Source organism: Saccostrea cucullata, unplaced genomic scaffold (assembly GCF_032062105.1).
Source record: "Saccostrea cucullata isolate Sc308-1 unplaced genomic scaffold, CSIRO_AGI_Scuc_v1 ctg1372, whole genome shotgun sequence".
NCBI classification, from domain to species: domain Eukaryota; kingdom Metazoa; phylum Mollusca; class Bivalvia; order Ostreida; family Ostreidae; genus Saccostrea; species Saccostrea cuccullata.
Window position 1 is genome coordinate 108,110 of NW_026925653.1, and position 16,173 is coordinate 124,282.

The 16,173-nt window shown below is 32.6% G+C and overlaps 1 protein-coding gene across 1 annotated transcript; it reads left to right on the forward strand.

Moving 5' to 3' along the window:
• Positions 1–2,370: 2,370 nt before the first annotated feature.
• Positions 2,371–15,738, forward strand: LOC134269518 (protein draper-like). Its single transcript, XM_062751722.1, has 9 exons — positions 2,371–2,446; positions 3,426–3,626; positions 10,782–11,033; positions 11,382–11,462; positions 12,950–13,174; positions 13,763–14,077; positions 14,250–14,381; positions 14,879–14,993; positions 15,136–15,738. Exons 1-9 carry the CDS (start codon positions 2,383–2,385, stop codon positions 15,314–15,316), a joined length of 1,566 nt encoding a protein of 521 aa, XP_062607706.1. The 5' UTR covers positions 2,371–2,382; the 3' UTR covers positions 15,317–15,738.
• Positions 15,739–16,173: the final 435 nt, after the last annotated feature.

Here is a 16,173-nt window from a genome sequence, read left to right on the forward strand (position 1 = left end):
TACAAGATCATTCCCGGACAAAAAAGTTCCAGGAAGAAGAAGAAAAATAACTAGATGCGTTCTTGTTGCAGGTGCAACAAGCAGGTCTTCCGACCGATTTTCGTTAGAATTCTATGCTACGTCATCCCATAAAATTTCAGAATGTATTTTTGTTCGTTTACGTTCATTTACAGCAGCCTCATAACATACCTCATGATTATTACATGTATTCCTCCAAATATCTCAAAAAATAGCTTTTAAAAATCGGCAAAATCTTCCATACATGTTGAAAAAGAGAGAAAAGTTATTTGCAACTGAAAAAAGACAGAAACAAAGATAAAAAAATTCAACGCCCACAGCGGGATTCGAACCCCCGACAGTAGGACAAAGTTTGGTTCGGTCATATCTTTTCAATATATGTACGCATCAAGATACTAAACACATATTTAAAATTCTCATACGACACACTATAAACCTTGTAAATACTAAAGAAAAATATTGAAAAACAAAAAAGTTGAGAAATGTAACTTTTTGAATTCACTTCCGTTTACGACAGGAAGTGCCGACGACGAAAAATAAAGCTCGTTGCCCAGAACGGAGTTCGATGTTCTATCACCTCTGTGAGTTTCACTTTCATATCTTTAACCGTTCTTGAGAAAACTGCTGGACAAAATGCCTTTTAAAAAATACAAAAATCCCCAAAAATCACAAACAAAAGTGAATTTTGAAAAATTGAAAAACACGTCTGGAGATATTATTATGATGCATCTTCCCTGAGAAAATCTTTGAAATCTGTCCACGCATAGCTGAGATATCGGCTGTACTATGAAAAAAGAATAATAATAATAAAAAACAGAAGGAAAACAATAAGGTCTTCCGAAGGAAGTCGGAAGACCTTAATAATAATAATAAGAAACAGAGTAAAAACAATATGTTCCCCAACTTCGTTTGGGGAACATAATAAGGGATATTGAAGGCTTATGCAGTGTTTAAAATAAAAACAGTTTTGATATTAAAAGAAATTAGGACCTAACTACCCCCTTCCCCCATTTACTTATTGTTTTCAGTATTTAACTGCGTCTCAGGAAATATTGCTGGCCTAGGGGAACTGTAATTTTGAAAACTCCTTCAATAATATACTTTAACTGTATAATGACTAATGACTTTAGATTCTTTTTGTTTCATTGTATTGAAATCTTTCTGATCGTCATGACGTTTGACTAAAAGTCTTAATTTTGTTTTCTTTTAAGAAAAAAAAATGAATATATTATGGAACCTTTATATTTTTTTCATGAAAGCATAAGTACAAACCATATATTCTCTTAAGAAACACTTGTCTTCTACTTAAAATACAGATAAAACTGAGAAGAAGAAGGACAACAACACTCTCTCAAAGTTCTACATATACTGACCACATTGCATCACGTGCAAATGACGGTGGTAGAAGGACCACAAATAATTATTGTGCTCATACTGATCCTAAGAGCACTAACCGAGCGGTTTGGTTTCAAATGGATCCTGGAAAACAATACAACATAAAAAGTGTGATAAATCTATTACAGAAGAGAAGGTAAAAGTGCATACGTATTAAAAGTTGATAAATTCATTTATCTTGTGTTTCAAGATTTATGTACATTATGGACGTACATGCACCATCAGGTATATATAGTATAGATAAATGTAATCTTAAAATATCTCTTATATCTGGGGTTGGAACAGGATCAAATTTTAGGCCATTAAACTTAAGCTTCTTTTAATACTATTCTTTAACAAATCTCCATAATCCCCATTTGGTCCATACTTCAACATAAAAGGAGGGGTTGAGAAAAAGTGACTTTCAATGAACATTTTCATTTAAAAGCTTAAGGTTATGTCTTAAAAAGCTTCCCCAACCCCATCCCCGATACCATGTGCCTGTAAAAAACTACATTATTGTATATGAATAGGAAAACTTTCTCCCAGAACAGCATGGTCTTTATATATACATGTATAAGCAACCCGTGATATGGAACCATGCACTGCTTTAAATTCATTTCCATTTATCTGACCTTTCTATCTTTTTTTTGGATTAGGAAGAAATAACAGTGACATACATTCGGGTTGCATTGTTGGTTTAGAAGTAACTGAATAAAGAGGTGAACCGTCAGAATTTTCTTTTGAATAGTCTTTGTCGTTAGAGCTTGAACAGCGACCCTTACATTTAAATTTTTAACGTAGTCGTGTTGCAAAACAAAATCAAAATGTGTAAATAAAGATCATTTGTGGATATATGTAAATGAACAGGGACTTTGTCAGATTTCGTGTCACTGAGGAGTTACTGATAATAAAAGCTGAAAAGTTTTTTAAACATTAAAAGTTCACATTGAGTTTTTTAATTCTGAAATTTACTTCCTTGTTATCAAAATGGCTACCTATACAGCACTTTGTGTGTCTTTTCTGTCACTGATCTGTCTCGGATATTGTTATGGTATGTGTAGTTTTTATACTCAACAATTACACGACATCCGTTCTAAAGATTCAGGTTTAATTCATCCAATAAGACTTTTCTGATTTAAGTCGAGTCACAGGAGAAGGTTGAAGCATTCAGTGATAACAGACGAAAACAAATCATAGACATCGAAGATGAGGTCGTACTACATTACAGTACATGTATATATAGGATCAATTATTTGTCATGGAAAAAAATGAATGCAAATTTATCGAAAAAATGCACTTGAATGTAAGGTGGACAACTTTAGTCATAAATGTTTGACTCAGTAGCAAAAAACAGTTGCAAAATAAATCACATTATTTTACGAGCATCCAGAAAGTGTCTGTAGATTCAAATTCTGAACTTGGTAGAGTAGCCTGCATGGTCGCAGTGTATACTAGTAGTTAGAGCATTTGCTCTAGGGTCCAGGTATAAGGAGTTGTTCCTTACCTCGCGGATTCGTATTCTACTGCAAAACGTGGTAACATGTCATCTGGACGAGACCAAATAAATTGAGGTTGCGTGATGCTATAGATGTTAGAAAAAGATTCATGAATGTTCATTGACCCTGTATGCATTTGCAGCCCTCCAAGGACAACTGTTGGCTTCTCAATATGAGTGAAAAAAATTCTCGAAAGGGAAGTTTAACATGAAGAACAAACAAATACCTGTATCAATAAACAAGTGTAAACGTCGTGTTACACAATTGCAGAAAACATTTGAAGAAAGACGCATTTTGAAGACAAACCGTTAAAAAATTAAATAAATGATGTTTAAGAAAAATATAGAGCTTCAAGTGATTCTTTATTCTTAAATCATTTTTTGAGGGAAGGATGTTAGATTTTGAATCAACAATATATATGCACCTTTTCTTCTTGATCAAAATTATGATTTGACTAGAATTAAATCATAAAATTTCCTGTAAAATAGAAATAAAATGTAAAACAAATCCAATTGATTTCGTATTTTCCTTCAGAAAATTTAAGCAGAGTGTCTGGGGCTTCCGCCTCCCAAAGCTCATCATTTAAATCTGCATCACTTGTTGTTGATGGCAATTACGCCCAGTATTTTCCAGAGTGTGCACATACCGGTAAAGATCAAACATTAGCGTGGATTCAGGTGGATCTCGGAACAGTTTACAGTCTTAAATCTGTTAGAATATACTCTAGAAACGAAGGTAAGTTAAACCGATCTTTCCATTTTATTTTTTAAAACCCGTTATTCAATTTTTTTTATCAAAAGGTAATGTATTTCATTCAACCTACAATAATGACAGTAATCATAAGTAAGATTTTTTTTTTCTCGACATTAGACTAAAAATAGATTTAGGTAAATTCCAAATTGATACAAATGCAATGTATACATAGCTTTCGAACAACATTATTCCGTTCACAACTAACTCCCAATCATATGAACATATAGGATTGAGGCATATAAATTCCTGGGTGAAGATAGGGATGGGGGTAGCTGAAGGCCTGCCCCTCTCCCTAACGTTTTTGAGAATGTAAGTTTTAAGGTAAATTTTAAGAAAAAAAATTCAATAAAAAACACTCTCATAGCTTAAGAACCTTAACATCCCACCAAAAAAATTGAATTGGAAGAATGCTTTTCTTCTATTGGGAAGGGGGTGCTATTCAAAATTTTGTTTCTAGGCAAAAAATGTGAGTTTTTGAAGCAGCAAGCGGAAAAAAAATTTCCAAAAGTATTTTTGATTGTTTGTATTAGATATATTTTATTGATGATAAGTCAACTGGATTGACATTTCCCCCATAAATTTCCAAATTTCCAATTAATATAACTTGTTCAAGCTTTTGTATATATTCAGTAATTTACCACTCTATTCTTATACTAATGTAGAGGAAAAAATCCTTACAATCTTGTGGAAGGACATGTGCAGGTGAATATAACGTAGGATTTCATCAACTTTATTTGATCTCTCCCAACCAGAGAAGTAGGAATTATTTAATTTATGCTTGATACCCCATTTTTTCATTATATTATGTTTGGTTTGTAATTCAGTAAATCTCAAGCAGCAAAGAAGTGTTTCATTTAAACATTAATTCAAACAATAATTAATTATTCTTGATGTTTGGTCAAACGATGATTTTGTCACCTTCTAAGAAGGATATAGAGATAACGAACAATATTCAATCTCAAAGTCTATAAAACAATACAAAATAAGAGCAGAGCAAACACGGACCCCCGAAACATCAGAGGTGGGATCAGATGCCGACCGGTCACACCCGCTGTGTGCTCCTTGTCATGATCAGAAAATAACGGAAAAAATCCGTCGTCAATTCAGTGTATAAGTAATGGACTAACAATTGGTATGATAAACGTCAGTCAGCATTTGACTCAATGATAAATTGTATTTGCTGACAAGGTCATTGTATCGACCATAGAACTTACGAAATGATGACTTTAAACGAGACTGCTGATATTCTTGTTTCAGCAACTTGATTGTCAATAATTGACCTCGTTTAAGAAATTGTTTATACGTAGAGCATGCTCTTGTTCATCAAATCAACTGAGATATATATACATGTACTCCGTATGCAGGTGATGACGGTATATTGCTGCATAAGTAAGGGAAGCTGACGATAGAAAAGTTATGGTCATCACGTTTATCATATAGTGAGGTTGTTAGATTACCATTAGTGTCTTTTTCAAGTAAAATATCCAAGTAGGAAGCAGAAGTGTCGGACTCTGTGGTATCTTTTATCTGAAGCTCACCAGGATATATCGTATCGACGTAGGAATGGAAATTACCATTATTAATTGACGTCGTCGATATATCTAAATGTCGAGTTGAAGGCTAGAGCAAGTGTTCTCTTCTTTTCACTCATAAGATTTTGCATAAATTCTGCTTCATATGAATATAAAAATAAGTCTGCTAATAACGGAGTGCAATTTGTACCCATGGGAATTCCAATAGATTGTTGGAATACCTGGTCTCCAAAAACCACATAGATATTGTCAATCAGAAACTCAAGCATCTTCTTGATGTCAACTTCAGAGTACTTATGTGTGCAATCAGAATCTGTTTAACAAAATAATTTTGCAAATGACCAATGACGAGGTAAATAAATTTACGAGTTCCATTTTATTTAAGAAGCAACTGTCAATGATATCAAAAAGCCTGCATATTATTTTTCGTGGGGAATTGTTATGTATAAAGTTGAAAAGTCGTAAGTTTTTAAGCTGCTGATTTTTGTAAAGTCTTGTGATTTCAAATTGTCCAAAAGTTCTTTAGAATTTTTTTAGAATCCACATCTGATTCACATCACTTCTTGAATACATAGTTGCACCGTACTCTTGAAGTTTTTCCTTTACTAATGTCAATATATTAGTGTGGAGTAACGAAAGAGGCTTCAAGTTGGTTGAACATTCACATCGCCCTTTTGGCGCAGATAATATTGTAATCCTTAGGTGTTTTAATCAACGTGTTGACTTATAAAATTATCAATAATTGTATAGTATTTCAAATTAAAAAATCGCAAATTTTTGTTGATAAATTTTTCATGGTTTGAGGGAAAATCTATCTCAATTACTGATAGATTTGGAGGTTTTTTTTTCCATTATTTCCCCATCATGACAAGGAACACATGGAGGATGTGACCGGTTGGCAGGGGATGCTCACTCCTTCATAGCACCTGAACCCATTTCTGATGTTTTTGAGGTCCATGTTTGGTCTGCACCTGTTTTGTTTTGTTTTATGGACTTACGATTTTGAATAATGTTTGTTATCTCCATATGTTTCATTAAGTAATGGTAGATATTACATCTTGTGAAGAACAAGTAAATTTATAGAAATGTGGCCCCCCCGCTTTCGGTGTCTTAGTAGATTGGATGGCATTATTTATGAGATATTGCTTCAAGTATTTACACCCAAACATATGTCATGCAAAAGTAATCACAAATTGAAAGTCATTTTTATCAGGTCAAAGATGAAGGTCAAGGGGTAAAAAATTATAGCATACTAGGAAACATCTTGTTATAGGCAAATTCACATGTCAAACATGGGAACCCTTCATCTATTATTTCCCTCTATCAAAGGTTAAAACAAAACATTTTTAAAAAGTTAGTCAAACTTCAAGGTCAGGGGTAAATAAATAAACTTGGTATGTACAAAAATGATAATAAACGGTATTAATAATCCAGAAATGAAAAAAAAGAATAAGATAGATATCATGATCAGTACGTACAGGTCTCTGCTGACAAAGCAGGTAACATTGTCTTCGTTCGAAAGGCTCATTATATCAATTGTGTTTTAGAAGAACTTGGTTTTAATTCTACAAGAGGTAATCAAGCTTGTACTAATAGTTTCCTTTCTAAGAAAGAAAATCTTCAGAATCATATATCAATCGATATATACTATCTTCGATATTCCGGAGGACCATATAAATTTAACTACCATATATATATTGGATTCCGAAACCTCATAAGAATCCTTACAAACAAAGAAACAATTGCGGGTTCAAGTAAATGTTCCACCAATCCTTTTTCTTTACTCCTCACAAGGATATTGATAGTAGTGAAGAAAAAACTTTAAGAGTACTTTGCAACTATATATTTAAGAAGTGGAGTGATTCATATGTGGATACTAAAAAATTACAAAGAACTATTGGACAATTTACAATCACAAGATTTTACCAAAATCAACAGCTTAAGAACGTACGACTTTTCAACTTTATACACAACCATTCCCCACAATAAAGTCCAGGCTTTTTGAATCATTAATCTGCTTTTTAATGGAACTTGTAAATTTACTAATCTAGTCATTGGTCATTTATAAAATTATTTTCTTTAAAACATTCTAATTGCACACACAAGTGCTCTGAAGTTGACATCAACAAGATGCTTAAGTTTTTTATTTAGATTATCTATGTCGTTTATGTCGTCAATCTGATTACAGTCAATTTTTTGCGCTTCAAAATTATGACAGAGTGACCATCAGAATTTCAGAGCGTAAGAAAGATCTGTATTGTTTTTAAGGAGGCTGGGGGGGGGGGGCAACAAATTAACCAAAAAATTAACCACCAGACTTACCCTATTTTTTTTAGATACTGTATCTAAAGCTGTCAACTATCATTTGGCAAAGAAAAAATTCATACATTTTTGTTTTAAAATTTGATCATTTTTGTTTATCTTTATATGGAGCTCTTTTTTTAGGTAGATCAAAATATACTTGTCAAAATTTCTAAATCCCCACTTTAATTTTTTCAAAAAGTTAAAAACCTTAACTTCAATTTGCTAGTTGCTTACAAATTTGCCTTTAATTTGTAATACTTACTTGTCAAGGCCAAAAAAATTGTAATCAAATGTGTAATTACTCGACCGTGACCGTTTTTGTTAAAAGGCATGAAGTTCGAGTTCCGTATGTTTTTCGGGTGTATTCTTTATATTTGTTACTTCCATGTATTCTCCATCTTTTATTGATGACGAAAAACAGAAAAAAGCTCGAATAAAATGCGGTGTATGTCCACACAGCAATGTGCAAGTTAAGTTAAAATGGCCCAATTTGGTCGTAGTTAACGAAAGTTATGTTTCCTTTTACTGTATGACTTTATTTTACTTAAAACCTTTATAATTTTCGCCCGAAAAACCTACAAAGCATACCCAAATTCCTTTTAATCATTAAAAATCGCTAGATTTTCAACAAACACCACAAAAGCATCCTAGAGTTTATCCGGAAAAATCAATGGAACCGGAACCGGAAGTGCCCTCCCCTCAATGTCAAAATGGAGGAGTGGGGAATACAAGTAAGAAGACGTTATGTAACTATTGTTGACAAGGCACAGACAATTTCGATAAGCCCCCTTGTCATCCTAATCTCAACCCTAATTAGCAAGTATGGAAGAAGATAGACCGGAGACTGAGATAGCTTGTCCAGCAGCAGAATCAGGCGGAACTAGAGGACGATCTAGTCTCCACATGGAAAAACACTCAATAAAAGAATTTTTCTTAAATAGTGTGAACTCTTTGAGGAACGGTTGTCTTGCTGTGAATTCGTTTGAATGGAGAATAATACAGTGTTTACCGTTGTGAATTTTTAATTCTAGGGTGCCTTAACGTTTCTACATATTGTGTTTAAGTTCTTCAATAAAACAAATTAAGTGAGAAAAATTGTTTTTGCTACTTTATTATCCTGTATACTAATAAATTATATTGTTAAAATAATTAAATATAAGAGCGGTGAAAAGCAAAAACTTGCCTGGGGACTTAGAAATTTTGACTAGTATAGTAAGAAAATGGCTGCCACACCCCAGCCTCGTTAATCACATTGCCTCGCTGTTGGTTTTCTAAATACAGACCCTGAGACTTTCGTGTAAACCGTGTAGCGTTAAATGTAAGCTCCAAAGCGTTTCGTGCAAACCGTGTAGCGAGCGTACGAGAAGCGTGTGAGAAACGTGCGACTTTTGTATAAGACCCGTGTGAGAAACGAGCAACTTTCGTGTAAGAATCGTGTAAGATTCATTCGGAAGTCGATTTCATTTTTAGGATAACCGATCCTCAGCCAGGAATGATAACACTAAAAATTATTGTTTAATTGAAAATGCATCAAAATGAAGCTTGAAAATAACACAAGAAAAAAACAAGAAAAGTAATCTGCTTACGGAAACCAAACGCAAATTAATCAATGACAGTTATTTAAAATCAATAAATGAGTTGTAGCTACCTGAAGGAAGAAATTCAATTTTTGATTAATATATGTAAAAATATTTAAATACAAGAAACATATTGTAATGGATGACAAATATATTAAAATCATATTTATAATGCAGTGATTAAGTCTACGAAGTCTACGAAGAAAATATATTATACGTACATGTACACCATGATATCGGCATAATTTATTAATTAATTACAACTGTCAAAGTATTGAATATTTCTATCGGTTTATATATTAATCCTGCTGTTTACTGAATTTTTATTTAAACTGCTGTTAAAATAGAAGTGAGAGATTGAGATGTAATTAATATTCTAATAATGAAACCATCCGAGAGATTCCAAGTAGAAAATCCAAACTGAGACCACGCAGTACAGTTAAGGTGCGCAATGGAAATATCGACTAAATTTTGTATTTAAAAACGTATTCGTAATCGGGATGGCGATTATTTTTTGTACATTACTTAAATCGGATAATTGTAATTATGATTAATAACTATATATCGAGGACGATTATATTTTATATTTAGACTAGTCAAGTGATCCGGCAGTCACGCGATTTTGGCACATTGACTTGAAGTATTGATGTTACATATAAATATCACTAGTGCAAGGGCATAACCAAGTTAAATTTCCAAGTTTAGCTTATAAATATTTTCAAAACGCATTGTAGTTTCTAAAAAGTGCTGCGATCCTGTCTAAATTCTGCAATTTCATTGTTAAAATTATACTTGTATGACCGAATGCTATGTTTTTTGCTGATCAGTGGCATGAAATATTGATATAATTAAAGTGTTTTTAAGATTTCATCAGGATCGCAGCACTTTTCAGATACCTTAATAGTTCTATAGTTGAAATGTAAAGCTTACTATAATCCACAGAGTGTATGCCCTTGCACAAGATCGATTTATTAAGACCCCACATTACCCTTCGATGTACTTGCATACAAATATACGGCAGTGTCAATTAAATACGTAATATACAGAAAATATATTAATAAAATAGTGAAGAAGACATTAAATTCAAGTTATTGGCCCGTAGAATATCTGTAAATAATATTTTATTTAATAAGAGAATACATATTTTGTTGAGAAAATGTTACTTGATTTGTCTCTTACTGCATACAAACTACGTCACGTTGTAAGAAATGAAGTCATATTGACAAGTGTATTGCGATCAGTGACTTGTTTATAACTTGTTATGTGGGATTTAAGTAACGACAACATACTGTAGTAAGTTTTTATGTAGTGTGATGATTTTTTACTGGTTAAATTAGCCGATAAACTCATTTTGTGGTATTTTAAAGAAATGTTGTATGACGTATATTGTGTATGATGTCATAGTCAAGTTTTCCCGTACAAATTAGGCTCCGCCTCCTTTTTGTAACCTTAACTGTGCTGCGCAAACGTGTGAGAATAGTGTACAAAGCGTGTGAGAAACGTGTACAAAGCGTTTGGTGCAGCCTTTCGTGTAAACCGTGCAGCCTTTCGTGCAAAGCGTTTCGTGTAAACCGTGCAGCGTTTCGTACAAACCGTGTAGCGTTCGTGTACCGTTCGTGCAGCGAGGGTGTGGGGTAGTAGCACGTCTCAGAGTCTGTCACACCTGAAATCTGCATTGATGTTTTTATTAAGGAAGTGAATTGAAGAAGTATTTCTTATTTCAGATAGTTGGCCTCCATACCGACTTCGCCAGTTTTACTTGGATGCATCAAATTCATCGGCAGATACCTCAATAAAGAGATCTAGAGTACGATGTTACACAGACAACACTACAGCCCCAGCCACGCCCCCACCTGTGATTGACATCCCTTGTAAACAGACGGCGAGATACGTCATTGTAGAGACATCATACCACGCTCCAGAGGACAAAGATTCCAGAGGACCTGTCTTAGAGATCTGTGAAATTGAAGTGATTGGTAATGCATTACAATGTCCCTGTTTATATCAATTTTAGTTCAATGAGTGCCTTTTCAACTTATGCCAATCATTTCGTTCTCTTTTACTCCATAATATTGTAATTTCTTAAGACATGAAAACTGGTTAATGTTTTATCAAAAACTGTACAGAAAACATTTGAAAACAAGAACAATTGTGAAGAATTCAATCATAATTATGAAAGTGAATTCTTATTTACTAAAAATATATATACAATGTACGCATTTATTCAATGATTATTGTAAGTAAAAAACTTTGACAACAGAGGGTTACATCATTCCGAAAGAATATCAATAAAAATATTTAATCAGTCTTTTAATTTCTTGAAGGTTGCAATATTCGTCATTTTGGAGAAAACTGTGCACTGTGTAATGCTTGTTCAGTTTGTGACGTAATAAATGGCAATTGTAGTGAGTATAATTTATTAGTATACTTATGTCTAAATTGAAAAAGACAAATTATTTGAAAAACGTGAACCGCAACTTAAGACCATCTTAATGTTTACATTGTAGTTGTTCCCCTCCCTCCTGACTGAGAAAATATGATATATCTCATTTTTTTTTTACATTCCAGTGCACAATTTTTCTTTGACTCATTCCTAAATAAATGTTTAAATTTCTTGGAAAAATAATTTCCAACCTACATACAGATCCAATAATTTTGCCTTGGAGTCAGGAAAGGGCAAGCAAACAAAGATGATATGGCCCGAGAACAACATTTTGAATTGAGCACAAAGTTTCAGCACAGCCAAGACTTAAAAAACAATCCCCAATCTTTCTGAGTTCAGACAAACACAGATACATGTACTCTATACCAGCTATTATTTGCGACAACTTAATTTCGCTATTTACAGGTGTTAAACTAGGTCGCAAAAATTAATTTCTGCAATGAAGCCTGTAATTGATTTGTTGTTAATAGACACAGAGAATGTTAGGAACAGTTCGCGGCAAGAAATATTCGCAATGAGGACACTCTCGCTTACCTCGCGAAAATTCTCACAAATAAAAGTTAGTTTACAGTATCCAGTTATGTAACTTCTTTACTGCAAAACAAGTATCAGTCATTCTAATGAATATATGTTACTTATTTGCATTGTTCACCACCATTTTTTGTCTGTGAGGGTTCATGCAGTTGACTAGGACTATTTTCGAAAAAAAAAAAATCAACACTCAGTTTTTATACAACAGATAAAATTTTCGATTAAGCAGCCGTTGCCATAGCAACAAGCATTTACAGCAACAAATAAAATCAATCCTGTTGAAACATTAAAATATAATTCAATTTATCACGCCAAACTTAAATTACACGGTACAATGTAAAATGCATAGTTACATAAAATAAGCAAATGTTTCGAGGATATTTTTTCCCTTCAAAATCGGGAAATCTCCAATAGAGAAAGTTACGATAGTATAAATCAGAATCACAGAAGAAAGAATGTAAACAAGAGACGTGTTTAAAAATGATTTTGGGCGGGTCATGGGTTTTTAAATGATCAGTTGAGAACAGAAAGATGGGAGGACAGGTGGAAACGTTCAATGGCGTCGGCGTTGTCAAAAAAGATGTTCATGTCACAATTTGAGTGATATGAGAAACTTTAAGTTTCTTCATTTAAGTGGAGGGGGTCATCATTTTGTAATAAAGGGAATGAATTCGAAGTAAAATATACATGTGATTCAATGCACTTTCCTTTGGTAGTCCTTACCTTTTAATTGGTTATATAGCTGCATTTTTCCCCAGAGAGAAAAGCATAATGGGAAGGAAAACTATTAAAATTATGTAATAAACTGAATCTCAAATTATGGCTGAAATTGATTCCTTGTCGTTTTCTTGATTCCTGTCATGCATCTCGGTATGAATTTGATCCGATATGACATTGATTTTTTTTATTGTGTTTAAGGTTGTCAACCTGGACACTATGCCCCAGGATGTCAGCCTTGTAGCAAGAACTGTGGCAATGGCTCTTGTGATGGACGTGACGGTAGATGTATCAGTGAATGTAATTCAGGGTATTATGGATCCTATTGTAATCGAACCTGCAGTGTAAACTGTGAAAACCACATCTGTGATCAGAATTATGGCAACTGTACGTGTATCCGTGGATGGAAGCCACCATACTGTAATGGTGAGCAAAATAAATGCTAGACTAAGTGTACTTTACCGTAGCTGCTCTGCTATCTAAATTCTTCAACAATGTAAATATTTTCAGTACTCAAGAATACATTACGTAAAATACCTCTTATTTGATTTCATATCGCTAAGTTTTTCTGAATATATGAGACAGCTATTAACATAAAGATTTTGGCAAATTTTAATCACGTAAAATGCAGAAAATAGGGTTTCGTACTTTAATTAAAAATAGACGATGGTATGAGAGTAGTTTGTATAAAAATAAATATGCGAGGGATGTTTACACTTCCTTTTAACTTTATAATTTCATCTTATTTGCTGATTCGGAAACAAAAATATAATTTAACCTTAACATTACATGTTCTTGAGAAAAACCGTCACAATGTATGCGAATTTAAGCATTTTCTGCAGGGTACATGTACATGTATTTACAAATAAATTTATGAATGTTCATGTTAAATGGTTGTGATAACTTAACGTCACAAAGAACATACATGTACATAAAGAACCACAGTTACCATCTTTTGCTGAAGTTATTTTCCTTATTGAGTAAAACATTTCAAATGTGATGACCAAATTGTAGAATGCGACATAAACCATTATGGAATTGACTGTTCCATGGAATGTAGTGCGTCATGTACATCAGGATGTTATATGGTTACCGGCTTTTGTAAAGGTTCTTGTAAAGTTGGCAAATTTGGAAACTTCTGCAACAAAACATGTAACGCTGATTGCAGAAATGGATGTCACAGAGACAATGCTCATTGCAAAGATTGTGTTGCTGGAAAATTTGGAGCCATGTGTCAAAAGAATTGCGGAAAGGGTTGCACTTCCAACTGCGTCCAAAATAATGGAAGTTGTGCGTGTAACATAGGATGGCAAGGGACCTTCTGCAAAGGTAAACATATACACTGTAAAAGAAAATGATAACTGATTATTACTGCTGTTTTCATTGGACTAACATTAATCTTAATATATAAATGTTTGAGAATAAATATCGGATAGTGTAAAATATGGACCAATTTTTGCCATTTAATTTATCGATCAACTTTGTTTTAAATTTCATATAGACTGTAGTCCTCACTATTACGGTGAACTGTGTGAACACAAATGTAGCACTGGCTGTCTAAACGAAACCTGTCTTTCGAATGGATCATGTATTGAAGGGTGCAAAGGCGAAAATCTTGATGAAAAATGTACAGGTAAAATGCGATGTATTATTTATAGTTTTCTAAAGATTTCTCCTTCTACAATTTAAATTTTCGTTGAATAATTAAAATAAGAGTGATTTTAAAGCACTAGTGTTCTCAACATTGTTCATTACTGATTTTTAGTTTTATTTTTTTTTACGACCGAGGCAACATCCTTCTAAAACACATGTACAAATAATTGCTTGCTGGTAAGAAATATTCTCTAGTTAAACAAAGCCGCTATTCTCTCGAATATTTCACAGGAACAAATAAAGTGGTTTACATTATTAAAAACAATGGGCGTTCTTAAATGCTTGTTTTATAGACACTCTAAATAAGAATGAAATCACTGAAAGTCTTCATGAAGGATTTAGTTCAAAGTCTAGATACTTGTCTTAATATATCTTTTCCTTTTTAAATATAGAAAGTATTGGTGTTTCCAAATGAACTCCGTTTCCAGATTTAAAATCGTCAAAAAATTTATCAAGCTTAATTTTATTCTATTTAAGTAAACAAGATATCATCAGAAAAAAATACAAATTCGAGTTGGACAATATCAGGTCTGTACGTTGTGACAACAGTTCTCTTTATAAGTATTATTCTCAACGTATTCTTCATTGTTCGGTGAGTTTGGAATTCTTTTCTTTTTAAGTTTAGACCAGTAGTTACAGGGTATCAAATGAATAATGAATATAATTTTTGTAAGCAATTTCTTTTCATTTTATATATAGATAGTTTTCTTTAAGAAAGGTTTTATGTATTTAAGTTACAGAAATGTCAGACAAACAATTTATAAAAGACAGAACTCAAATGACGTACAAAAACAACATGATCCAACACAAGATCTAAACACACCTACATGTACATATGACAGTGTTGGGGATAACGCAGGTTACCAAGAACTTGGACAATTAAGCCAACCATCACATTACGATAAGCTCAAGTAAATGGGGTTTAAACTGTGTTTGCAGTACTTGTACTTTAACATTTGTCTTTTAAACCAAACTATTTTTTTACATACTGAAAATGATTGTTAATCATAAGGGTTTTGAAAGAGGTTTAAGCAAGGTTTTGATTTGTTTTGTATTTATTTATCCCTTTTATCTTCATGAAAATGAAACAAGAGATTTGCAGTGTCTTTTATTGACATCTTTGACAGTTCAGTATGTATCTGTCCTTCTAAGATGGTCGAAATAAAGACATTTTTTTATACCGATGTGTTTTCTTAAACGGTTTTGGTTTTTTATATCATTGTTCATGTATACTATTGTTATCTACTTGTTAAGATATCTGCACTGTAAGTATATTAGAGTGGTAGAGTAGTTACACAGCTTGACGAACCTGGTTCAACTGCAGATATTATATTATTTATTTTATATATATATATATATATATATATATATATATATATATATATATATATATATATATATATATATATATATATATATATATATATATATATATATATATATATATATATATATATATATATATATATATATATATATATATATATATATATATATATATAATACTACGGGCAATTATATTAATTTGTTTTTACGTCGACTCAAATCAATTTTATCGCAATTATGACATTACATTTGGAGTAGTCCACAGACATGTATGTTGACATTTTACATTGTTTTATAAAAATAGAATATTTAAGCAAAGTCCCTCTCATCAACGTTACTAGAATTTAAACTAAGAAGTTTCGGAAGAAGGAAGTCAGCAATAGTCTACTTAATGAAACCTTTTAAATGGCCATATCAAAACCGTGCACTCTTCATGTCATATAAAA